The sequence below is a fragment of the Dermochelys coriacea genome, chromosome 8 (genome assembly GCF_009764565.3).
Source record: "Dermochelys coriacea isolate rDerCor1 chromosome 8, rDerCor1.pri.v4, whole genome shotgun sequence".
Lineage (NCBI taxonomy): Eukaryota > Metazoa > Chordata > Testudines > Dermochelyidae > Dermochelys > Dermochelys coriacea.
Genome location: NC_050075.1, coordinates 73989276 through 74017014, shown reverse-complemented (window position 1 = coordinate 74017014; position 27739 = coordinate 73989276). Strand labels below are relative to the sequence as shown.

Here is a 27739-nt window from a genome sequence, read left to right as displayed (position 1 = left end):
GAACATGTGATAGTCTCAAGATTCTAGTAGGAGAGTTTCTTCTCAGTTACATCTGAAATAGCACATTTATTTCTCTGAATTTAGAATAGCAAATGATATCACCTTGGATTCCACTATGCAACTGCTTTCAATGTTGCCTTGTTAACAGGGAATGCTGTGTACTGTACTTTTGCTATATGAAGGAAATGAAAGTTTTTTGTTTAGGGTAACTGTTTTAGTGGTGCTAAAGTTGTAGTAAACCTGTGACGATGCTGCCCGTGGGTACCAGCTGAGGTCACTCAATTAGGGTGAACTGCAAACAAAATGGGGCAGACAAACCTCAAAAGCTGGTGGATATTCCAATACTTAGATATACCAAGCCAACACAAAACAGCTTCTATGGTACCTCACTGGTTACTCAGAAGTCCAAACAACGCAGTTCCCTTAAAGTACCCAGCCTCAAGCCTCCATACAGACACACAGTCGGATATGATGATGATTACTGAAAATCTTATCATATAAAAGAAAAGTTTCTTCTAATCGCTAAGGATCAGCCACACACCCAGGTCCAATTACACTCTACCCCGATATAACGCGGTCCTCGAGAGCCAAAAAAAATCTTACCACGTTATAGGTGAAACCGCGTTATATCAAACTTGCTTTGGCCTCGAGCATTTCCGTTATTAATAGTCACTTCCCACCCCTTGACTGACCCCTCAGAACCCCCAACCCATCCAACTCCCCCCCCCCCCCCCGGTTCCCTGTCCCCTGACGGCCCTGACCCCTATCCACACCTCCGCCCCTGACAGGCCCTCCAGGACTCCCATGCCCTATCCAACGCCCCCATTCCCCATCCTCTGACCACCCCGGCCTCAGAACCTCCAAAACATCCAACCCCCCTTGCTCCCTGTCCCCTGACCGCCCCCCGAGACCCTCTGCTGCTTATCCAACCCCTCGGTCCCGCCCTGGCACCCTTAACATGCCGCTCAGACACGCTGATGCGCTGATCCACCAGAGTGCGCAGCCGCCAGAGCGCTGTTACCGCGTTATATCCGAATTTGTGTTATATCGGGTCACGTTATATCAGGGTAGCGATGTATAACTTAGATCTTACCCAAAGTACACGATTATAGCCAATTCTTAATAACTAAGCTAAAATTTATTAAAAAAAAGAAAAGAGAGCGTGTTCGTTATAAGATCAATATACAGACAGACTTGAATTCAGTTCTTGAGGTTCAGATACATAGCAGAGATGAGTTTGTAGTTGCCAAAAGTCCTTTTAGAAATAGTCGTAAGTTATAGTCCAATGTCCATATTCAGGGCGACTCCAGTCAGTGACTGGGGATCTCAATCTTTATGGCTTAAGGTTTCCCCCTCTTGAAACCCAAAGCAGATCTGAGATGAAGAAGGATCGTGTCCCAGGGTTTTTATACATTTCCAGCAGCCTTTGGCCTGAACAACAGGCTTAACTTTCCTTCTCCTAAACATCATGGCAATTAGCACAGGGTAACTTATCCATTAAACAGTTCAGCTACAGGTTACCACAACCTTCAAAGAGACATATAGACTATAATACTATTTCACTCAAATGTCTTCATAAATGTTAATAATCCTTTTTTGATCTTTGAATCAAAGCTATAGCAATAGACAAGACTTGTTTGCTTACATCAAGACCTGAACAAACATCTACCCTTCTATCTCTAACAATGCTCTAATGCATTTCAAAGCTCTAATCATTTACATATCTTCCTAACCTTCTTTAAAGTTTGGCTATGGGTCAGGTCAGTCTGTGAGTTAATTAACTCTTTCTGGTCCTGTCACCTTTTAATGAGATATTAAATTACACTCATCATGTCACAACCTAAATTAAAAATCTGTTAAATTAGTAAAATTAGTAAGTATTTTCCAATCCTGTTACTGGTCTAAAAGCCAAATCTTACAAACTTTGTACATTAACAAAAATGTTCAGTTTCCAGCACCAAGTAACCGGTGTGTGCATTGTCAGGTTTGGAAGAAGGGTAAACAAGATAGTTAAAAGAAAAGGAGTACTTGTGGCACCTTAGAGACTAACAAATTTATTAGAGCATAAGCTTTCGTGAGCTACAGCTCACTTCATCGGATGCACGAAAGCTTATGCTCTAATAAATTTGTTAGTCTCTAAGGTGCCACAAGTACTCCTTTTCTTTTTGCGAATACAGACTAACACGGCTGCTACTCTGAAACCAAGATAGTTAAGTGGCAAATCTTTTGACTAATCATGGCAAACCTGTGCCAGTGTTAACATAAAATTTATTTTCAAATAAACCAAATTCTTGCTGTTTTCAGATGGTTACATAATTTAGTAAGTCTATGTTAATGCAGTATTAACTATGAAGTGACTACAAGAAAAGCGATTTGATTTTAAAATTAAAAAAAAAAACTTCCATGTATGTGGTATGGCACGCTGAAAGATTAACATGTTACATAAGCACCTATTAAAATGTCCAGATTCTAGCTTTGAATTGAAATCACACTTTAATCCTTCTTCATTGTGATAGCATGACTTATACTATTTTTTCAAAGATTTTGAAGTTGTAAAATTATTGCTTAAAGAAATGCTTATCCTTTTTGGCTGAGTGAAGCAAGGTCCAACACTTGATGGCGTTTATCTGCAATGCCATAACTTTGGAATGCTGTGTCCGATCAATTACAAAATTACACAGAATGTTCTAGAAATCTATGGCACGAATTGGAATTGGTGCAAATTGGAATACTATTCCTTGATTTTCAGGAATATCAGGGCCCCCAGACTAATCTCTGCCACCCGCAGCTGCTGCCGACATGCAGCAGCAGCAGCAGCTTAATTTGCTGTGTGGGAACAGTGTATGAAGTCTGGATTGCACCAGAAATAAGAGACTTCTACAGGGAAGGATTATAGGGTGGGAATCAGAGACCTGAGGATGGAAGGCACACACAATAACAGTGTGTGTGCGGGGCGGCGAGTGGGGAGGTAGAATGGGGATTCAGTGTGGATGGGGCAAGAGTGTGAGAGTATGAGGGAAGCAGCAGGGACTGGAGGGATAGAACGGTGGAGGGGGAGGAAGCAGGGACTCAAAGAGGACTGGGGTGTGCTGGTGGTAGTAGGGGAAGCAGGCACCTGGAGGGCAGTGGACTTGGTGATCATAGGGGGAAGTGCTCCCCCTAACACATGGGGGGGGCATAGAAGCAGGGATCTGGAGAGGGGAAAGCGGGGGGAGGAAATGAGCACCAGGAATGTAGGAAGTGGGAGGAATGTGGGAGACAGTGGTACAGTGGGTAGGGGGACAGGAGTTCCTGAAATAGAGGGGCCGGGGAGAGTGGCACACAGGGAGCTTGGTGGCAGGAGGAATAGTGGAATGCAAGGAGCCTCTGCTTGGTCCAGAGTGCTTGACCTACAGAAGTTACAAGTGTGCGGCTCCTTAGTTCTAGAGTTTTTATAGTCCTATCTTTTTCTTTAATAATCACAGGGTCCAGCTACCATGATGGCCTATTTGATAGTTTCAGGCTTTTTCCTTACACATCTAAGGAGACCCATTGGCAAGATGACGATTGCTGAACAAAAATATGAAGGGGAGTACAGATTTGTCAATTCACGGCTTATTACAAACAGGTATGGATTTATTTGTTGACTAACTGTAAATGAAATCTTTGTAGTATTGCAAGATACTTATTCAAGTAAATTCTAAAAACGTAGTGAATTAATTTTGAGGAAAATATTTATATTTCTATGTGGACTAATTATTTAATAACTCCTATATCCATTATTTACTCATTTTAAAAGGCAAACTGTAGTTGAGATACTATAAATCTCTGTCCTACAGTTGTCTTGTGGTAATATTGTAAACTCATCTTTGGTGAGAAGATAATTAAAATAATGTCTTTTATTAGAGCTTCATTTTTATAGCTAACTTTTTCAGGCTGGTCGCTCTGCAAGGTTTGTCTATATTAAAAATGATACGTCTTTTTTTTCTTTTTTTTAGTGAAGAAATTGCTTTTTATAATGGGAATTTAAGGGAAAAACAAACGATTCATAAAACCTTTCATAAACTGGTAAGAGAGCATAAAATACTTGATTATAGCTTAACCAAATTCTAAGGAATATTGTTGTGGTGGTTCGTAATGCTGAATTTGTGCTAGTCTTTTTGTTTTTGCTTCAATCCTTCCTTCAGCTGAAAACTATTGTGAGGGGGAGAAATCTTACTGCAAACAGTCTGGCACATATGTACCAAATTAATCGTACCTTCTTAAAGTATGTCTACACAGGGATAAAAGACCAGCACAGCCACTGCTGGCATGGGTCAGCTGACTCGGGCTGCGGGGCTAAATATTGCTGTGTAGACATTCAGTCCTAGAACTCAGGCTACTGCCCAAGCCTGACGGTGCACACAGTGATTTTTCAACCCCAGAGCCCATGCCCTGCGAGTCCAAGTCATCCGATCCAGGCCATCAGTTGGTTTTTAATTCCTGTGTAGATATACCCTTAGAAATTTAACTCTAAATTTCCTGGATTTCTAATGAGATTTTTGTTAAACTCTGAACTTCTTAAAAGATGATGGTGTTGGGGTCAAGTTCTTCAAGTTCGAAGATAACTATTACATCACTGATTGATTTAGTTTCTGTGAACACATGAGTGATTGATCAAGCCAATTTGAGCTTTGAACAGTCTGTGACACACTGAACAAGAGATGCTGCTATGGGTTACTTGATTAACAGCGAACATGCTGCTGGTGTGAGATTTATGCTGCTGGTGCTTCTGCTCTGCCTTAGTAGTTCTCTGCTTACAGACTGTAGCTCCAGTATGGATGACACTTTGCAAGGTAGAAAAATCATTAGAAAGATCTTCCCATAACTCTGGATCAATGTTGAAACACCTCAAAGGATAACTAGATTCCCCGTCTTTGAAAAGTTTTTCTTCCACTTTCCCTGAGAGCACTTTCTCTCCTTTAGCTCACCATAAAAGATCATCTTTGGAAGTCACTCATCTGACATTCTGGTGACTTGGCCTGCCCATCTTATCTGTGACTTCATCAACAGAGTATGGATGCTTGGAATGTCTGCTCACAGGAGAACCTCAGTGTCTGGAAGCTCGTCTTGCCATCTTATCCTCATTAGTTTCCTCAGACAACCCACCTGAAAGTGATTCAGCTTCATAGCATGGCATCTGTACACCGTCCAGGTTTCTCATGCATACATCAAAGTTGGCAACACAATGGCTTTGTAGACCTTCAGTTTTGTTTGTTGACTAATGGCACTGCGCTCCCACACATTTGTATGTAGTCTGCCAAAGGCAAATTGCTTTGGCAATTCTGATGTTGGTTTCATCATTGATGTTTACTGCACATGACTGTGTGCTGCTGAGGTAGGTGAACTTGTCCACTGCCTGGAGGATTTGACCATTTGCTGTGATGATAGGCTCTACGTAATGCTTTTGTGGTGCAGGTTGGTACATCGCTTCTGTCGTCTTGATATTTATTGTGAGACAAAAATTGTCACAAGCTAAAGAGAAATAGTCTATTCCCTGCTGCATGTCAGACTCAGATTTGGCATTCAGGGAACAATCATCAGCAAACAGAAGGTCACGAACAGTCATTTCCTGTACATTGGTCTTTGCCTGTAGTCTCCTCGGATTGATGGTATCTGATGCCAATCCTGGTGTCACAGTCATGAAAGGCATCTGTAAGCATGGCAGAAAACATCATACTAAAGAGAGTTGGGGCAAGCACACAGCCCTGGTTCACTCGATTGGTAACTGGGAATGATTCAGATGACTCACTGTCGACAGTCCATAATGGAAGTGAGCATGCCATTATGGAATGGCTGAACCATTGTGATGAATTTCTCTGGGCAACTGAATTTTGCCATGATCTTCCAAAGGCCCTCCCGACTGACCCTATCAAATGCTTTTATCAGATCAGTGAAAGTCATATACAGGTTGGAGTTCTGTTCCAGGCATTTCTCCTGAAGTTGATGAGCTGCAAACACCATATCTGTGGTCCTGCGACCTTTCCTGAAGCAACATTGACTCTCAGGCAGGAGCCCTGGGTTCAACGTGTTGCACAAAAATTCTGGTGAGAATTTTGACAGCTATTGACAACAAGGAGGTGCCCTGATAGTTGCTGCAAGATTGTCTGTTGTCTTTCCACTTGTACAAGTGGATGATGGATACATCCTTGTAGTCCTGAGATATGGTTCTTTGAGACCATGTTGACTGGAAACCTTCAGTCAATTTCAGAGTCATGTGCAAGCCTCTGCTAATATAGCAGACTTCTGCTAGTATAGCATCTGCACCCAGGTACTTTACCAGTTGATAGCAGGTCACTTTCGCAGTTTCGATCAGCGTTGGAGGATCAGCAAGAGATATGTTGATATCAATCGGGGGCTACCAGTCAATTGCCTCTTCACTAATAGATGATTGTTGATTGAGGATATTGTTAAAATGTTCTGCCCACCTTTGCAGTGTCTTTTCTTTCACAATGAGCAGTTTGGCACCATTGGCACTCAGTATTGGAGATGTTCCTGATGACCTTGGCCCATAGATTGTCCTCAGAATATCATAGAAGTTCTTCATATTATTTGTGTCTGCATAGGACTAAATCTCATCTGCCTTGTTGCTCAGCCATGAGTTTTACATTTCTTTAAGTTTGCATTGGACAGTCCTCTTGATGTTTTTAATCCCTGTGTAGACATACCCTTAGAAATTTAACTCTAAATTTCCTGGATTTCTAATATTTTATTAAACTCTAAACTTCTTGAAAGGTAGTGTACATTGAAACCTCTGATATGTGCCAGGACTGTAGTGGGGTGGGTGTGTGTGTGTGTGTGTGTGTGTGTGTGTGTGTGTGTGTGTGTGTGTGTAATTTACTACATAAATTAGTTTTAGCACACAGTATGTAAACTTGCAAGACTGATACTGGCCAAGTGAGTGATGATCTCACTAGTGAGACAAGGTGCGTGAGGTAATATTTTTTTAATTGGACCAACTTCTGTTGGTGAGAGAGAGACAAACTTTGAAGCAACACAGAGCTCTTCAAGTCCTGTAAAAGATATTACCCCACCTACCTTGTCTAATATCCTGGGACCAACATAGTTACAACTACACTGCAGTCTCACTAGTGTCATACAGAAGATGGCAGATTTTGGAGCAGTCTTGAGGAATGTGCTATTTGGACCCTAATTAAAAGATGACATGCTAACTAACCTCTGTAGTAGCCCGTTAGTTAATTGAGTGGCTGCAATGCCAGTTTTGAGAGAGCATGCATCTCATATTCCATAAAGAATGATAGGTGGTATATTCAGCAAAGGAATAGGATCAAGTGGGAAATATGAGGGAAGAACTGAAAGCTGTGGACTTTAATTGGCCATACAGAAATGCATGAGGGGTCCACACGCTGGCAAAGTACATGCACACAATTTTTTCCCTAAAATTCTCGATTAGGCCCTCATCTCCCATCTTGATTATTGTGACACACACATGCACACCCCCTTTGGACCTTTTTGACACCCATCTTACCTCACTTGGGCCCATTTAAAAACTGCCACTACGACTCTTTCTGGCCTGTCGTTCTGACTGTGGGAACATCCCCCCAGTCTTTGAATCTATTCACTAATTTTGTTTCCCATAAGACCAAAATTCAGACTATACGTCCTCACTTGAAGGTTCTTCAACTCTTGTTCCATTACCTATCCACTTTTTTCTTGCTGCCTTTGTCATCTTTGTTCTGCCAGTGACATGCGATTTTGATATCTCTGTCCACTTCTCCTATAAAAATCTCCACACTTTTTTTCATTCTTCTTCGTAAGCGGTACATCCTCCTTGAATTAGTCTATGAAACTATTAGTCTTTTCATCAAATGCTTCCTACCGACCCACTTCTGTTGTGAAACTTCCAAAAAGGTGAACCAGTTATAGCTAGATGTTTTAGCAGTTAGGATTAGCTGATTTTATTTAATATTTTTTCATTTCCTGATTATTTGAAACTATAGCTAATCTAACAGTGACCTTTATTTCACAACCCAGGTCCTTTCTTTGTATCACTTGCAAACTTTCCTCTTATTTACTGTTCAGTTGTTTGTGTGTTCTTTCAGATTACATTGTAAACACTTGCAGGTAGGGACTTTGTCTATCTGGATTTGCTTGGTGCCTAACACAATTAGGTCACAATCTTTATTGGGGCCTCTTTGATTTACTGCAAAATAAATTTTTTTTTTTAGGATTAAATTTGCATCTCTATTGTAATTGCAGGGCGCATGGCAAATATTAGTGTGTGCTACATTTTTTCATGTGTTTTTTTTTTTTTCCAGGTGGAACATTTGCATAATTTCATCTTGTTTCGGTTTTCTATGGGATTCATAGATACTATCATTGCCAAATGTAAGTGTTTTCCCAGTGCTAGTGGACTGTTTTTTATAGTACAAGTGGTGTTACAAATATTTGAATATGTGTTCATTTTATGTTCTGATTTAACTTTTCTTGCTAGAAAACATTTACTTTTAAATATTGCAGACCTAGCTACTGTGATTGGTTACCTGGTCGTTAGTCGTCCGTTTCTGAACCTAGCTCATCCTCGCCATCAAAAGAGTACCCATTCAGAACTCTTGGAGGTAAGAAATGCAGAATAGAAATAAGTAAAATATAGTAATTGCTTGAATTTTGTTAGTTCACACAAGTAAACATAGTTGTATTTTGCTATTTAAGGATTACTACCAAAGCGGAAGAATGTTGTTGAGAATGTCTCAAGCTCTGGGCAGAATAGTCCTGGCAGGCCGTGAAATGACCAGATTGGCTGGGTAAGATTGATAGCTGATGTTCACAGCTGCTTAAAACTATTTTATTTTAGGTGTATGTAGTTCCTGTAATCCATAGCTGGTTTTTTATAAATGGATTGTAGTTTAAAACAAAACAATCATGCACTCATTTTGCACAGTGCAGCAAAAATATAGACATTAATAAGCATCTTACTGTGAGAATATTAGGGAAAATTAATGTTTTAAATTACATTGGTAATTTCTGAGCTTATTAGTGGTTGCAGGTGTTTTGAATGTCAGATCAGCAGTGATGGGCAGTATGTAAGTAAACCATTTTCCATCTTAATGTAATGTTGTTGGGAGAATATTTTAATATGAAAGTTTTACCTTAAAGCTTAACTTTCTAAAATGTTAAATATTTCACCATTTTAAGGGCCATCTTGGTAAACTGTAAAGGTTAGGAGATTTCTTTATTGGAATTAGGAAGTTTTTAATGCAGTTCTGGAGCAAAATTGATTATATTCCAGAGTTTTGCAGTATCCAGTGCTTGAGGTAACAAGCCCAAGACATACAACAAAAAATAAACACGTTTTGAAACAGCTTGCATTCAGAAAGTACTGTATCCCAATCACACTGCAAAAATGTGATTACAGTTCTTATTATGATTTTAATTTTGAAAGTTTAGGGTACTTATTAAAAGTTTATTTTTATGCATAACAATAAAATCCTTAAAATGTTTCTGAAGATTAATTCTTAATGCATCCTTATTTTAGCTTCACAGCTCGAATTACAGAATTAATGCAAGTACTGAAGGACTTGAATAGGGGCAGATATCAGCGGACTATGATATCACAACAAGAGAAAGGTAATTATGACAGAAGTTTAATGCACAATGTTCACACCTTGGCAGACATAAATCTAGTCTCTAATACTTGTTTATCTTTTTTAAAATTTAAGATGGAGATAGAACCCAAACTATTCCCTTGATACCTGGGGCTGGAGAAATTATCAACAGTGATAATCTTATCAAGTATGTATAGAAAGTGTAATGTATAGAAAATATAAACCTGTTTTTTAGTCTTATATCACTATTTTTAATACAGTTCGTTATATATAACAATATTTTATATCCACTTCCTTCTGTACAATGAGTACAGAATTTTTCTCACAATCCTCACTGCATAAGGCATTCTACAACCTTAGTGTACTCTACTGTGGACTACTGATACTACCTGTTCTCCAGAATCAATCTCCCTTCTGACCTGTCCTGCTGTCCCCTAGAACATGACTACCCAGATCATTATACTTCCTATCAGTTAAACTACATCTCTTACGAGAATTTCTGCATTGGCTTTCCAACATTCTCCATATACATTTCAAGCCACTTCATCTTTGAGGCACTTGACAGCAATGGCTTGCCTATATAGTTGTCCTTGTCTTTTTTTTACAACCCTTTTAGCATCTTTTAGAACCCTTTTAGACTTTTACAACCCTTTTAGCCAAGTCTTGCTATAAATGCCAGGAAGAAGCTTTCAGTTAGTGTTTGTCAAGATAACCCCTACTCTTCTTTAAATTTAAAAAAAAAAAAAATCCACGAATCACTCCAGCTCTGGCCACATGCAACTCTGTACCTTCATAGCACCTACTTGTGTTCTAGTATCCTGTTCTTCCACAGAGTTGACCAGTTGGTAAACTATACGTAGTAGTAGTAATGTGTCAATTTTACCCATAGGTTTGATCATGTTCCATTAGCAACGCCTAATGGAGACATTTTGATTCGAGACCTTAATTTTGAGGTAAGTTCTAAGATATAAATCTTCATGTAACACTTCAAAAATGAAGGTGACTATTTCCCACAAACTTATTCTGTTATGAACAAAGAAAACAATCAAGAATAAGAACAAAAGTTGTGTGTAGGATAGGGATACTGTCAGTGTGTCGTCATATTTTGTTAATTAACTCTGTTAATAAGATATTGGGCTATTAAAATGGATTTTTTTCAAAATTGTATTCCCTTTTCACAGTTAATGCTTTCTTTATATGTATACTACTTTTTAATATTTTGCATGGCATTGGCACTGAAACTTAAAAACTATTTCACTTTGGACTCTCTGCATGATGCTGTGGTACTACACACACACAAAACTTCTCTTGAAGTGTCTGTGTGTATTTCAACTTTTATAGTTTTAGAAAACCAGCAATTTTACATATCTTTGGGAATTTATATGGGACTTGTTCAAATACCAGTGCTACACCACTGTAAATGATGCAAAACGTACAAAAATGATGAATACATACGGTAATTTCTTGAGAAAATCTACATGAGTAGAAAGGAGTAAATGTTTGTAAATCTATTTGTAAATAGAAATGTTTTCATTATATTTAAAAGCTTCCTCCTCTTTTCTACCCAAACACACATTTTGGGTCTAAACTAGTTGAAAGCATTCAACTTATGTAAATATGAGTAGAAATTACTGATCTTTTCCTTATAGCATTGCTGTATCAACAAATGTATAGCAGAAGTTTACACACAATAGCATGAATAATTTAATCTAAGATGTAAAGAAATGAGAAAACAAGTTATGGAGTGGTAGAAGGAGAAAGAATATGAAAAAAAAGTTTTACTGGCTATTAGTGTGCCTAACTGAAGTGTTCTTTATGATAAAAACCTGTTTGTGCCAACAATTGAAATAATAGAGTGTAAGTTATGTGGTGCAAGATTGATTGTGTAAGCTCAGATGTACCACAGTTTGCAGTTTTCCTCTTGCTCTTTTTATACAGCATGTCCAATAGGTGGCACTGGAAGGTTATTCCTGTGTTAGATTGTAACGATCGATTTACAGTAAAAAATTCGTCATTCTAGAAAACAAAATTGCAATGCCATAGGTGTGCAAAGTTAGTTAAGTAGAATAGTCAGTACTCGGTTTCATCTGATGCTTTTGTTCCAGTTATGACATAAAGCAGGAATAGTAAAATCCCATTATAACAATTATACTAGTTTTATATTCTATTCCTGAAGACCTGATTGTATTCTTTTGCTTTCTAGAATATCGTTATGGCATCTTGTAATTTTGAAACATCTTTAACTAAAAAGTTTGAATAAAAATAAGACATTTTAATCCTACAAGTTTCTTTTAAATTGCCCATCAACATCATAGTAAATTCAAGTCCTCCCTCACCCCCCAACAAAATAAAGTTTGAGTTATGGTTAAAAATAAGAATCTGTAACTTCAATGGATATGCCTTAAAAGAATTTAAAAAATCATAAAGCTAGGAAATTGAATTTCACATTGTATTTTTACAGGGTATCCGTAATTTTGCCTGTGGGATCTAGTGTGTTAAGTTCTTAAGATTGTTAAATCTTGGCATACTTGCTCGAGGGGTACTTTCGATGTTTAAATTAAGGATGCTTGTTAGACTGGTAGATAATGCTTGATAAACAAGATGATTACGTATGTATGCTTAATCTCACAAGTGTCGTAACAGGTTTGACCATTTAAATTTTAAACTTTAGTGATTTGCCCTGAATCTTGCCATTATTATATAGTGCCTCCTTTATTATGTGTGCTAAAGGCAGTCAAGGCAATATGATCCCAGCCCTGAAAGGCTAGTCTTCCAAGCAGGCAACCTGCAGACAAAAGTAGGGAAGGGATTTAACAACAGCAAGATGATAAATGCAGTTGTTTGGCATACGTCTGGTTCTTTGCAAGGAGACGGGACAGGTTAGCTGGTACTTATTTAATAGACACTTCTTTGTGGGGAGGATCAAGATTGTTAGGGCTCTTTGAAAAAGTATGTTTTGAGGCGGAAGTGTGGAGGGTTTGATAGACTGGCCAAGGAGGGATTACAGGCTACAGGAGAGCATACGAATCTGTTTCTTTAAGATTATAAATCCCTAGTTACTATTTTTTTGTGTGTTTGCATATGGACAGACTTAAAGAGGGATAGAACAAGTGCCTGCAGGTTCTTTAAGATCATCTCATGATGGTATAAAAACAAACGTGTATTTCAGGAAAAAAATCCCACCTGTTTGAATTCTGATATTATTCCTGAGTATCTGAAAAGCCGCTGCAGTGTTTAAACTTGAGATATAGAAATTTCATGGTAGTTACCTATTACTATAGAAGGGGCTTTGCTCATTTCTTTGGCAGTGGTATAACTTGTGGCAAGCCAGTTTTTCCATTTTGTAAATGGAGGATGAGGAATTTTGTGGCCTATGTACAATGCTTAGGAATAAGGTAGATTCTGATTTTTGTGTTTTGTGTGGTGTATACAGGTAGAGAAATGGAGCTAGAGGTACAGTTAAAGGGAGACCTTAATTTTTAATTTCCATGCTCCCAAATTGTAAGTGTAATCTTAACTTTGAATTTGTTGACTTTAATGGCTGATAGGTTTTTTTAAACAGCATTCTTTCAAGAGATTTATCTCAGAAGTTAAACAGTTATCTCTTTTCTACACTTAAAATTTAGGTCAACCTAACTAAGTTGCTCAGGGGTGTGGAAATATCCCACCTCTGAGTGATGTAGCTATATGACATAACCTCTGGTGTAGACGCTGCCAGGTCGGTAGAAGAATGTTTCTGTCAACCTAGCTATCATCACTCAGGGAGGTTACGATGTCGTGCTCAGGACACCCAGGACTGTAAGCCATTGTTACCATTCTGCCTTAGCAAGAATGAGAGCTTCGCTGCTGGTGATGGGACCCCACTGCTCCTGTCTCCTTTGCCTCAAACAGACTGCTTAGAGACCTTCTCTCATGTAGGTACCACCAGGCAGTTTATTTACAGCATTTTACTCCTCCACTTTCTACACACTTGGTGCCATCACAATATTTAGTGTTATGCAGTTTTACTGTCCCTTCTAAAAAGGGGGTTTGGTGGGAGAGGTGTCTCTTCCTAGAACACTTCCTTTTGTCAGGCACCACTATCTTACCCCTCTCCCCCCCTTCTTTGTACTCTTTCATCCAGTCTCCTTGTTATTGGCCAGTTAGCTTCTTAGCTACCCAGCTGCAATGGGATCTGGTAATCTGATAGTCCTGGGGGCCTAATTGGTTAAACAGTGACCAGAGTGCTGGTTCAGTTGCTGATTCCTAACACTCTGTCATACTTGTGCTAAGCTGTGTGTCACTTCCCTAGCACACTAGCCTGTCTGTCTTGCCAAAAAAGTCTTAGACTGTCCCGGTCTAAACCTTGCTTTGCACGTAACAATGAGTGTTCCCCAGAGACATCTCTCTGCAGAAATTATTATGGTCACTTCCCTAATAGGCAGTGACAGGGCAAGACACAGGGCACACATCAGTCTGGTAGGTTAGCTGAAGACTCATGCTTCACTTAAATACACAGCACTGAGATTTTTAATAAAACAAGAATTACAGTGGAGTAACGTCTTACGCAGAGGTTAGGTTCTAAAGTCAGCGCGTAAGGCGAAAATTACATATAGTCAAAATTACCCTTGAAAATTCCTTAGATCACCCATAAAGTACAGTATACACTCCATCACATTAAGATTGGGATCAGCATTCATAGTGCTACATATCCGTGAGAACGTAAGCCTTGTGTATGTGGCCTTGAAACAGTGAATCACACCTTGGTCGAGAGGTTGGAGGATGGAGGCAGTATTCAGGGGGAGAAAGACTACTTCAACATCGTTATGCGCAAACCAGAGTGCCACAGGGTGGCCAGGAGCATTGTCTATGATCCGCAGCACTTAAAAGTCAAGTCCTTTCTCTTCGAGGTACCGCTTGACCTCCAGAATGAAACACTTTTGGAACCAATCCAGAAATAATGCTGCTGTCACCCAAGCCTTTTTATTTGATTCTCAGAACACAGGCAGGAGATTTTTGTTCTTGCCTTTTAGGGCATGGGGATTTGCAGCCCTGTAGAGCAAGCCTGACTTTATTAAATGACCAGCCGCATTGCCACAAAACAACACAGTCACACGGTCTTTAGCCGCTTTGAAACCAGGGGCTTATCTTTCTGATTTCGAAGTGTAAGTGCGGTTCAGCATTTTTTTTCCAGAAGAGCCCAGTCTCGTCAGCATTAAAAACTTGTTCCGGAAGATAGCCCTTTTCTTCTCTGATTTTCTTTAATTGTTCGGGGTAGGCCTTTGCTGCCTCTTCCATTGGCAGATGCAGCTTCACCAGTAGTCTGCATGTTTTTGAGGTTGAAGCGGTTCCTAAAACTGTTATGCCAACTTTGGCTGGCTTTGAATTCCTTCTCATCAGAAGGCTGTTCCTCTTCGGCAGGAGGTTTGAACAGCGCATAGAGGCTAAGCCTTTGCTCACAACGTGATGCCATCAATAGGCACGCGTTTACGGTTCATGTCTTCCAGCCATAAGTTTAATGCCTTTTCAGTCTTCACTAAAGTCTTTTCACGCACCTGGCTCGTCACCTTAGCAGTTATTGGAGCACTTGATGCCACAGCCTGACAAATTTCTCTCTCTCGAATTTTGATGGCACGGATGCTAGATTCGTTGCAGCCATATTTACGCGTCGCGTTGGAGACCGACATACCGTCTCTCAATAAGTCCAACACAGCCAGTTTTAACTCCAGCTTTGGAACAAATTGCTGTTTCTTCGGTTGAGCACCAGATGAAGTAGTTGGCTTGCGTTTAGGGGCCATGTTGTACGAAAAATACGTACAGTATCTTTAAACACTAGAATCACACTCAGCATGGTGAGATGCGCACACTATGAGAGGCACGTGGGAACTCGGACCGACTGAGGGAACAGCAGATTCATGTCTCCCATCTCATGCTCACTCAGGGGCATACGCTCATTGAATGGAATGGGGGGAGGAATCGCCCACACTATTTACAGGTATCTTGTTGTTTTTCTTTTTTTGCCGAGCGCATATAGTTGAATTTGCATAAATTAAATGCATGTATGATGCGACTCACCTGTAGTTTATTAGCAAAGAAAGGAGATGTAAGTGATACTGAGTAAGAATAAAAGAGACAGGTATGGTTACAAATAAAACAGGCTTTCTAGTGACTTAATTTTAACAAGTTACAATCTTTACCTTAGCAGCTTTCTTTCTTACATCAAGTTACCAGCATCACTAGCCCTCCAGAATAGGGGATCCAGTTTTCACAGGGTGCTGTTCCCTATGTGCCCTAAGTAATGGATGCCAAAATGGCTTTTAATTTCTGCTTATTTTCCAAAACTCATTGTTTTGTCCAGAGTCAGGATGACTTCCTACTGTTCTTCCCTTCCTTTTGACTTCCTATTTTCCTGCTGATTCATATGTAAATGGGACTTCCATTGTTTTGGTTCCATAATGTTTAATTTACATAGGAGGGAAGGTAGCTATCTACCTGTCTCCAGTCTGACTGAGAACCTGTTTCTCCCTTTGGCTGCAAATTTTGAAATATAATATCAGTGAGTAACCCTCGTATAGCTAATACATACACAGTGATATTAAGTGTGTGACAGGCTTACATAAAAACTTATTCAATACACTTTTATAGTACAGTTATATTGTGTATAATCAGTTGCTTATTCTTTTGGGTTCAGACCACCTATTCTCCTTTTGGAGTGTCTGGACCATGATCGTCACAGAGGTGTTTTCCTTCACTGATGGGAAAACTCCTTCCATCAATGTGGGCTGCGTCTACACTATGGGGTTATGGTGGGATAGTTTTGGCACCATAGCTCTGCCAGTGTAGTCCCCTTATGTAGACATACCCCCATGTTTCTAATATTAACTAAAATTTAACAAAGGTTTTTGTGTTAGAATTTCTTTATGCTTCTTAACTATTTTAATCAAATAATTGCTCTTTGATGTGGATTTATTCAAGAATAACAATGGCTTCTACTTTCCTTTTCTCCCTCCTCCTTCACTGTCTTGCCAATTTACTCCTTCCAATCAAACACAAAACTTTTCAGCAATGTTTTCCGCTCACCACTCTTCCTCCAATGTGGCATTCTCACTCAACTCCCCCGTACCAGACCAAACTGCATGCAGTCCCCCGACCCGTCCATCGTGGCACATGAAGAGGATTACTCCAGTTTTGAGGTCTTGGGAAGTCATGGTCTGGATTTTATAGGGCTGTGCAGGAATTATAATCTTCACATTGTGACCCATACTGGTTTAACAAATAGTCTAATTATATACCATTTTCACACTATTAACTAGAGATGGTCAGAACAGAAAAGACAAATTCATTAAAAAAAAAAAAGTTCATTTTCATTTTATATCAGTGTTGGTTTAATCAATTTTCAAACCAGCTCTGCTATTAATTCAGGAAACTCTCATCAAGTAGTCACTTACTAGCACTCATTCTAGCCAATCAAATAAAAGAAACTTGAAGTTTCTAAACTAAGCTTCTTGTAGGTCGATTAGCATCCCCCCCTCAAAAAATCAGAAAACTTTCCAATAATTAAAACCTGATTTTTTTAACTCAAGTATTTCCAAAATGATTTTTATTCAGTTTGCCTTTTAAAAAAAACTATGCGATAATTTTACTGTATCATCAGATCATATGTGGAAAACTTCAGATAGACTGATTTAGTTTAGGCTAAATTTAATATTGGTGGATGTGTGTCAAAATTGGACTTACTGTGCAAAGGATGGCTTCCAGTCTAATTATGGGGATACTGGCATCTCTACATTAGTACAGATTTTCAAATTATTTTCCTATTGTTTAATGTGTTGACATATATTTTAGGTTCGGTCTGGTGCAAATGTTCTGATTTGTGGGCCAAACGGATGTGGGAAGAGTTCACTTTTCCGTGTTCTTGGTGAGGTAAGGAAATACTAAAATGAAATTTATCATTTTAAAAAACACAACACCCCACCCTAATTTTTTAAGAGAAATTTTCTCTCTGACTTTTGCTTTCTTGTTGCAGTTGTGGCCTCTGTTTGGTGGATGTCTAACCAAGCCTGAGAGAGGAAAGCTTTTCTATGTTCCTCAGGTAAAGCAAAGTACCATAGTAATTGATATTTGTATTTTTTGTTACCTCTTTATTTGATGACTGTTACACATGTCTGTAATGCTGTAATAATAATTTGCAATTTAATCCCAGAGACCATATATGACGCTAGGAACCCTCAGAGACCAAGTAATATATCCAGATACTGTAGAAGACCAGAGGAAGAAGGGGATATCTGACCAGGTAAAAGAGACATTCTCCTCAATAACCATTATTTGCAACCATTACTTTTCCTGATTCTTTGTAGTGTGGGATTATTTATACTTTAAATTTGTTAAATGATAGAGAAACCCAAGTCTGTTACCTGTGGACTCCTTCTGCAATTTTTTTCAGAGGGTTTTTCCCCCCATGTAGATCCAAACAGGAAATGTTGATGGAACCATGGCTTCCCTACAACTCTTGCTTTGGGAGACTTCATAGCATTTTGGTTTTTCTCTTAATTCACCTTTTCCATTTTTGAACCTGATTGGCTGTAAAATACAAAGGTTCACCAAATCAAAGGTCATCAGTTGTGGCTTTAAATGTGCCACATGAATAGGCTGCTACTTTCGCCATTTATCGCATAGCCTCTAGTATTACCTGCCAGCAGATGTCAAGGATGTCATCTTTCTGTTAATGACAGTTTCACTGTTCATTTAAACTTGTTCTGAAGTATCATTCATTTTTTTAACTGTATTGGTATAGCAAGTAGGAACATTAGATTTGTTTACATTTTGAAATGTTATTTTTGGTACCAATACCTTGGGTGATAGTGATTTTAATATCTTATAGTATTATAGTATAGTATACTAATCTGAGAAATTATTGCAGCATGAAGTATGTTTAGGTGTATCTGTAAGCATTATTGTTTTGCTAAAAGGTGCTGAAGGAGTACTTGGATAATGTCCAGTTGGGTCAAATCCTGGAACGTGAAGGTGGCTGGGATAGTGTTCAGGATTGGATGGATGTGCTCAGCGGAGGAGAAAAACAGAGGATGGCAGTGCGTCTCTATCTTATACTTACTTGAAAAATACTGTAAATTAGTATAACTAATCTGAAAGGTAGATGATATCTAGTCAGTAAATTTTTCTATTGCTTTATTCTTTAAAGAAAAAATTTAAGGTTTTTATAATCTTATTGCTCATGAAAATAACTTAAATTACTACAGGTGGGCATTATTATTTTCACATTGTAATGTAGATTTCTGAATGCTTTCTTATCAGATCAACATATTCTCTTCCATTATGTAAGCTCTCCTGCTGGTAAAAGCTTACCTTACCCTATCACTCTGTGATACAATGTGTATGGTAACACCCCTTGATTCATGTTCTCTGTGTATATAAATCTCCCCATTGTATTTTCCATGGAATGCATCGGATGAAGTGGGCTGTAGCTCACGAAAGCTTATGCTCAAATAAATTTGTTAGTCTCTAAGATGCCACAAGTCCTCCTTTTCTTTTTGTGGATACAGACTAACAAGGCTGCTACTCTGAAACCTGTAAAATATTTCTTACCCTTGGAAAGTATACAAAGAATGCTATACAGTGTTTAAATTTCAGTGAGGTTCAGTAAATGATAGTTAAAAAAAAATCTTTCCCCTTTTAATTTTCAGTCAATAATTTCTGGTTAAAACTTCTAAGACTACAGTATTAGTTGTGATTGTTGAGCACACTTGACTTTCTACTAACAGCATTGATCAATATATATGTAAATATTTTGGCATTCATCCTTTTTTCTCTAGCAAAAATCAAGCCAGAATGATGGTATGGCAGCCGCATACACAACATTTCTGGGTTAATAAGTAAAAAGATAATTGTGGAAAGCTGCTTGTGTTACACATACACCTAAGATTATATTCTATGATAAACTATTATCATTTTTTAAATTAAGTATTCATATTGACTGCGAGCTGCCTGTCTGCTAGAAGATAAACTGACAAGACAGCAAAGGAAATTTTCATTGCACACTGGCTGTAGCTCGCTGTGCTTCAGTATTACTCAAGTCTCTGATTATTGCATGGTAATGTACATATTACTGTATCTGCTGAACACTTAGGAGTAATGGGATGAAATCAGACTAAAATGTCTTTAAATAGCTTCATAGTTTTCATTTATGCCTTTTGCACGAGAGAGAGAGAGAGAGAGGTAATTGTAGCACAAAAACTGAAGTTTTTGAGCAATTGTGTAAATATTTCAAACCATCTGTTAAAATGTTTGTTATATTTCCAATAGATTACAGTAGTTTCATCTCTTAAATGCTCATTTAGACAATAGGTTATGCTATTATAAAGATGAAGAAACTTGCATTGTGCTTGTGCTCTCTATTCACAAATGGTGTATTGTTTTGCATTCCAGATGGCAAGGTTATTTTATCATAAACCTCAGTTTGCAATTCTGGATGAATGTACAAGTGCTGTTAGCGTTGATGTAGAAGGCTACATTTACAGTCATTGCCGGAAGGTAAGTTTTTGTTTTTTTTGTTTTTTTTTTGTTTTTTTTAAGATAAAGAAAGAAGGCTGAGATACATTTAAATTGTTCTGTGTGAATGTAATTTCTAATTTGGAAAATGTCAACTTGACAGATTGGTAAAACTGGACTTCAGCAACAATATTAGACATGATGATATTAAATTTCCAAAAACTTGATTAAAATGTGAAAAGGAATCCAGATAACACCCAAAACAATCTTATACTTTTCTTATGGAAAATAACCCTTCTCAGCAAGGCCAACAAAACAAAAGGACTTGTAAGTGAACCTATTTTGGAGATAGGAGCCAGCAACACTAGGGGAACTTTCAAAAAGTAAATTAAAAGGAAGTATTTAAAAAAGCATGAAGTTTTAACTTCTTTCCTATTCCCCATCCTCCCCCAGAATTCTCAAAAAATAAATATATACTACCCTCATATGGGATGTGGTTGGAGAAATATCAAGGGGGTTGATTTCTTTTTGGGGAACGGGAGAAGGGTTTCAAAATAGAGCTTATAATAGGAAACTTGCTTTAAATTTAACTATGGAGCAGTGATGTCCTTGGAAAGGAAACAAACTCCTGCAGGTACTGAAATCTTTATCCAAATCTCTCAGTGGGAGCAGGAGCAGGCCCTAATATCCTTTTATGTAGTAATTTTGACGCTGGATGGGCTCTGTGTGAAAGAGCAGCAGTTATTTCATTGTTTAAAGAAAAGGAGTACTTGTGGCACCTTAGAGACTAACAAATTTATTTGAGCATAAGCTTTCGTGAGCTACAGCTCACTTCATCGGATGCAGTGAGCTGTAGCTCACGAAAGCTTATGCTCTAATAAATTTGTTAGTCTCTAAGGTGCCACAAGTCCTCCTTTTCTTTTTGCGAATACAGACTAACACGGCTGCTACTCTGAAACCTTTCATTGTTTAAGTACATTTACCATTTGGCTGCTAGGTTGTACAGCTTTCTATTTTGAGGATTTACCCTTGCAAAGTGGCTGATGATGCATCCCTCTGGAAAAACAAACCCCTTGTCAGCTGACTCTTACAGAAGGTTAAAATTATTATCACTTTCATTTCTATTTGTTTTAACTATTTACAGCTTAACCTTTCAGTGCAGTTGCAACTGTTGCTTACAGGTTATTTTAAAGGTGAATTTTTCGTTGCATTTAAGAAGCACTTCAAGTTCTTAAATCATTAACATCATACACTTTAGTTTGCAATCAAATACATTTAAAAACAAAATATTTGGAAATAATTTCCTCTTTTACTTACCTGCTAGGGCTCAAGTTCAGGAATTTGTTTTTTCTGCAAGAGCCTATGACATTGCAAACATCTAAGCACAGGGAGTGAATTTTTTAGTCTGATATTTTCAGCTCCTGCAGGAAAAACAGAATGTTTAAATAAATCAGTAGGTTTAAAAAACCAAATCTAAAAGCTCCTTTGTTTTTCCTCTAAAATGTGCAATATTGAGGCTACACACACATAGTATAAATGATTTAAGGTCTTAAAGCTTTTCTGTTTATTAGTATGAGCTTTTAGTTTCATCTTTTAAAATGTTACCAAGTGTGAGGGATCAAGGAAATTGGTTGAATTTGTCTTATGGGTGAAGTTTTACTTAATGTTTTTATTCTCTTCTTACTATAGGTTGGCATCACTCTCTTCACTGTCTCTCACAGAAAGTCCCTCTGGAAACACCACAATGTATGTCGTTTTTATTTTTGTTGATGATTATGTATTTAGCCTTTTTGTGGGTAGTAAATGGACTTTGAGTTCAGGTGCATTCAAATGTCTTGCCTTCCAACCAGACACACTCCTCTCAAAAAATAGTAGCAAAGACGATATTTTCATAGTCCAGCAGCAGTATTTGAAGGATTCACAAAAAGCTATTATGAAAATCTAAGAAATTTACAGTCCTATATTTCTGTTCTGAAGGGTTATCCATATAAAATATTGAAAGTTAGTGTTTCTTCGTCTGTGGACACTGATTAAAAGAGCCTGTAGCTAAACAATCCTGTAAAACTTTTCTGGCGAAGGTGCCAATGCACATGTTTATAAAGGGCCTTTGTGCAATGCAAGATGTATTTTTAATTGTGGGGCTAATCCTTGTTTTCTCTATAACTAAGTAAATTATTGGTTGGAATTTAAATTTTGTGCATGTGCGCTGAGGTACAATGAAGAGAACACTGCTATAAGTATAAAAATAAATCTGATACAGTTGAAATACACATGGCTTATATAATCCTATAAAATAGTTTTAGCAAACATTTTCCCTTCCAGTTACAATAAGATATGATTACCCCCTGGAGGGGGTGTATAGGTGGGGGAGCATAAAATCTGTGGATATTTCGTTCAGATAGGGATTGGGGAATTCAGTGTTCATGCAGATATCTGGGAAAAGGAATGTTAAACATTTTAAACATGTAAAACTGTGATACATGTATTCCTTTTGTCCCCCAAGAAAAGGTATTCCTTTTCTCCCCTAAGTTCTTTCTCATAATTTCATCTGTTATAGTCCTGAAGTGGACAAAATAAGGATTGTAATTAATAATTGAAGAAATAATTTTAATCTTAGAAAATATATAAAATTTGAAGCTCTGTGCGGATACTCCTTTGCTAATTTCCGTCCCCCAGCACCAGCTAAATCTTTAACAAGGGCCTGATTTTCAAAAAGCACATGCTTAGTTTGTGTATGCAAAAATGTACACCAGGGTAGTCAGTTGTCTAAGTCCACATTTCCTGGTCAAGGTATAGACTCCAGAGAAAATAATAATGATGATGATGATAAGTAAATAAAAAGATTTTGGGGTCCATTCAAAAGTGTCTGGTGGTCCAGGTTTGGCCCACAGTCTGCCTATTAACTACCCCAATGTATACCATTTCACACCTAATTTATGCACACATTTCTGCAATTCAGGTATTGGTGTAAGTGCCTCACTATGTGTACAAATACCAGATTTGTACACATAATTATGCATGCAAATTAGGCATCTGTCGCAACAAACCAAATCCTAGTGATGAGCAGTATGACCAACTAGCAGAAGCTGGAGACAGAACGTATCCAAAAAAATCATACAATGTTATTCCTCAAAGGCAATTGAATTGGGTAAGCATTGCAATAGGAGATCGTCCTCTGACCAGTTGATTTAGGGTTTTAGTTTTTGTTCTTTAACAATTATTTGCTTATACAATTTATTATGATAAACAAAGCTAATATAAAAATATTTTTTGTCTTTTGGTTGATAATTTAAATTTTTCATTCCACAGTTTTACCTGCACATGGATGGTAGAGGAAATTATGAGTTCAAGAAGATAACTGAAGACACAGTTGAATTTGGATCTTAAAATCCATAAAGCTGCAACTACTACAGAGACTGATAATTACAGAGAACATGTAGAAAGGAAAAGTACATAGCAAGATAAAACTACTTGGCTTGTTTTTAAACAAATTAACTAGGTATAGGATAATCCAAAGCTATTAAGCATTTGTTATTATGTAGGATATTGCTAATTGTGTATATGTTGGTTTAATTATTAATATGTACTAAGAATGTCCTTATTCTTGTGGTTTAAAACCTGCCTAAATTAAATTGGGCTTAAATCAATATAACCTGATTCATCCTGGGATGTAAACCATTTGAAGTCAGCTGATTTGACTTTTATGGACCTTCCTTTCCTTCAGTGAAGAACTCTGTTAAAATTAGGGTTACTACCTCTCCTGTTTCTGACAACAATTCTGGATTTTCACTGTCTATGCATACTTCTGAATTATCCTACATGATGCAGGATGTCCTCCCTTTCATAGCTATATCCTGTTATCCTATACAGTGCCAGACCTGGGTAGAGGCCAAGCTTTGTGATGGGTGTTGTATGTGCACTGTTCCTGGTGCAGGGTGGACTGAATCCAAGATGGCAGGAGCCTAATTCCCTATGCTATTAAAGAGATTAGGCCTGATCCACTGTGGATCTCTAGGCCTTTTCAGCCTGTCTGTCCACAGCTCTCCTGTGCTTCTCACTGTTTCCCATTCAACAAAAGCAGTGCTGCACTATGTTTGCCTCTTTCCGCAGAAAAGGCAGTGGAAGCAAATGGGGAGAGTTGGGAAGAAATTGAGATGGAAGGGAACTGACAGAAAAAAAAAATAGTAGTGAAAATGGTATTCTGTATTTCAGGGGTCAGGTCCTTGACTGTTTTTCATTTGGGGTTGTGTAGACAGACATGACAGCTCTGGGAAGTTGAGGCGTATGATTTTAGTTCCCATAGCAATGGTGGAAGAGGGAGAATGATTTAAAGACCAGTCTGCCTATTGAAGTCTTAGGAGTTTTGCCACTGACATTAATGGGATCAAGAATTGGGCCCAAAGTGTATCCTTCTAAAACACTTAGAATCCCTACTTGAAAGCAGTAGCAGACTTTCAGTTGCTCAGTAGCAGACTTTCAATTGTCCTCTTTGCTCCCATTCCTGGGATGTGTGGTGATGGTTTTCCCTCAGAGTCCTTCTTTGTCCCTCTTGTTAAAATAGGATGTACCCTGTCCAGCTGCTGTATAGGTTTGGGTTTTAAGAGGGAATGATGATGGTAGCCTCTGTTTTTCTTTCCACCTTTTTATGTGATGTCTGGGGTCCCACATCTCAAAATTCATCAAAATTTCACTCCATTTCCTGAGGGGTTTTTAGGCAATTTTTATGTAAATTAGTAAATCATGGACCACTAGTCCATGGAGTGCTGGTTCTTTCATTCCAACTGCCAAATTTCATTAAAAGACAGCTAAAAATACAGTAAATACTTTCTTAATATTACTTTTCCATGTAAACAATTACTGTAGTTGCCACATGATTTTAAGTGATCACTAATGCAAAAAGAGATGGTTTGTGTGATCAGAAATGGAAGGCTGGTGGTCCATGAGACTGTGTACAGTTATAGTCCACACTGTGAAAACATTTAAAAATCTCTGCCATACAGTGATGTTCTGGTGACTCTGTAGTGTTGCACACATGATGTAACATTGGAATGCACTACATGAAGACATGCACTAAATACACAATAAATGTGATCTCTGTACATCTTTTATCAAGGTTTTCTTTTTTTCTTTTTATATAATCAATATACACTTGGGTGTATATCTTCCCTAATTCAGATCTTTGAATACTGAATATCATCTTTGTGTTAAGATTACTTATTATTTCCCCCTTTTATCTTGAAAACTTGAGGTTATTACACTTCTTGCCCATACCACTCACAATATTAAAATACTTTTACATAGCAGAAGAAATGCCAGTGACCTCATGTCTTAGTACAGGTACCCACTGACGTAGGCAATAAACTCAACAAGTTAAATAGAATCAGTGAAACTCCAAAAGGCATGTGTTTGAAGCTTAACTGCATCCATGGATCACCTGACACTGAAATAAACTGTTTCATTCCACAAGATGGCAAAGTTAGCTTTTTTTTACCAGTTTTTAATTCAAATTCTTAAACACTCATATCAGACTAATTTATGGTGAAGCAGGTGGTGCTGCTATAGGTGAGATTATAGTGTTTTCATGATAGCCCTATATTTTTAGGGTTTACCATAATGGCTGTTTTGTGAAAGTTGTCATCCAATTGCAACTTTAAAAAAAAAAAAAAATTTTAGTAGCTTTTTAAAGAGACAAAGCAAAGAATATTTCTCTAAATTGATATATCTGTTTTTATTCTTTTGACTGGAGAGAAGTGTGCAGTAATGTAAAGTAGTGGATTTGGGATTTTTTTTTAATGCATTAGTGTATTTTTGACACTAACAAGCAGAAACCACTCAAAGTGCATTTATATATCCTCTTTTGCAGCAAGTCTAAGGGTGCTTTACAATTCAAAATTGATTAGAAACGGCACTGAACGTAAACTTTTTCAGTTTTGCCTTAAAAACTAAAACAGATCCAGCTTCATAAACAAGGAGAAATGGGCAGGCTCCTGTAGTGTACTGAAGTCAGTTTGAGAATCGAGGGTCATCTCCTCATTTAATTCTTAAAAGCTATAATTTATATTATGGATATATTAAAGAATAACCTGATGAGCTACTAGGAACACATAGTAAAAACAATTTGGAAAGATCTTCTAGACCACCATTGTTTAAAGAATTACATAAAAGTACCTTAAAATATAAACTTTTATTGTCAATGAAGAAATTTTTAATCCAGTGAAAATGATTGAATCTTAGTTCACTTATAAAGTGTAGCTGTGGTATATATTGGTTGTAGTCTTTTTTAATTGCTCAAGCTGGAAGTTTGAAAATAATGAATTATAATCATAGTGAGAATGAAAGAATTGATGAAAGCATCTCCATATCCTCAACTATGGAGTCTCAAGCTGGTGACATTTCAAAATAGCACTAGAGGTAGTCAGAGATGGTTGCATTTCCATGGTGTTGGGAGATATTCCTGTACGTGTACATACTGTAGTTTGTAAAGCGCTGTGAGAAGAAAGACACTATATAAATGTAAGACATTTAAGTGCCTCTGGATTAATAAATCTGAAGAGAAAATTGCATTAGGCTTTTTATATTTGTTGATGGTGTAATTAGCAATTGTCTTATGTAACAATACAGGAAAGGTAGATGTTCGACAAACCTAGAACGAATTCATGAGATTTTTGAATTCTTTGGGGTCAACTTTATAAAATTCTATTACTTCAGAGTATCAATTTCATACAACCAGTCAAACGGTAATCAGTGTAAATTAATGGAAAGAAGAGCTAAATGCTATAGGTGTGGGTGAGGTAATATCTTTTATTGGACCAATGTTTGTTGGTGAGAGAGACAAGCATTCAAGCTTACACAGAGCTCTTATGCAGGTCTGCCTAAGCTCAAAAGCTTGCCTCATTAACAGAAGTTGGTCTAATAAAAGATATTACCTCACCCACCTTGTCTTTCTAATATCCGGGACCAGCACAACACTTCATACAACATAGGTATAGGTGTCACAGCAAATAATTCTGGCATGAAAAGGATAAACTCCTTTTCATTTTTGCCAGGCTGTATCTGAAAAAATGGGAAAGACCTAATTTAAAAAAATCAGAGACTGAGTGTTTGAGCCTTTGACTATATATCCAGAAAAGAAAATGTTTACATTTGGAAAAATAGCTAAGGAGTATGAGTAGTAAACTCCACTTAAACTGAACTGAGCTGTGCAGACCAAAGCTCTATAGTTTAGCTCTATTACTTTAGCTGTAGAGAAAATAATTTTTACAGTCCTGTTTGGCTACCCTGTCCTCTGGCTTCCTCAGCCTTCCTTCCCAGGGTAAAATTCTCCAGTATTTGAACATTTAGAGTATAGTTGTATGAAGGAAGAACCAAGCTTTGCTCTGTGAATTAATTCTAAGCAATTTGTGATGTAGTTTACTTTTCATTCATTTTAATCCGATATACCTGTTCCTCATTCTCTTAATTGGGATCTAGATCTTGAGTATAATAAAACTGTTAAAAAAAAAAAAAAAGTGTTTTCTAGCCTTCTCAAAGGATATATCCCTCTGTTAGAAAATTCCCTAACTGAGAATACCATTTCACTAATGTGGGATAAGTATGTAGATTAGGGGGGGTGAGGAATACAAGATCAGGGCCTAGATTTGTTGTTTGTTTGTTTGTTTGTTACAGACTCG

The 27739-nt window shown here is 37.7% G+C and overlaps 1 protein-coding gene across 4 annotated transcripts in view; it reads left to right on the top strand.

Moving 5' to 3' along the window:
* ABCD3 (ATP binding cassette subfamily D member 3) overlaps window positions 1-25175 on the top strand; it is a 71754-nt gene extending 46579 nt beyond the window's left edge. For 2 of the 4 annotated variants that reach the window (XM_038412905.2, XM_043491286.1), the window contains exons 9-23: window positions 3465-3607; window positions 3978-4047; window positions 8298-8367; window positions 8500-8597; window positions 8692-8783; window positions 9515-9606; window positions 9699-9771; window positions 10474-10537; window positions 17409-17486; window positions 17590-17655; window positions 17767-17856; window positions 18533-18652; window positions 20007-20111; window positions 21759-21815; window positions 23379-25175. In XM_038412905.2, the coding sequence (XP_038268833.1) occupies window positions 3465-3607; window positions 3978-4047; window positions 8298-8367; window positions 8500-8597; window positions 8692-8783; window positions 9515-9606; window positions 9699-9771; window positions 10474-10537; window positions 17409-17486; window positions 17590-17655; window positions 17767-17856; window positions 18533-18652; window positions 20007-20111; window positions 21759-21815; window positions 23379-23456 (1296 nt within the window). In that variant the 3' untranslated portion in view covers window positions 23457-25175. Of the gene's footprint in view, window positions 1-3464; window positions 3608-3977; window positions 4048-8297; window positions 8368-8499; window positions 8598-8691; window positions 8784-9514; window positions 9607-9698; window positions 9772-10473; window positions 10538-17408; window positions 17487-17589; window positions 17656-17766; window positions 17857-18532; window positions 18653-20006; window positions 20112-21758; window positions 21816-23378 lie in introns of those variants that run through there. The other 2 variants (XM_043491285.1, XR_006273916.1) reach the window with 2 other exon arrangements.
* Window positions 25176-27739: the final 2564 nt, after the last annotated feature.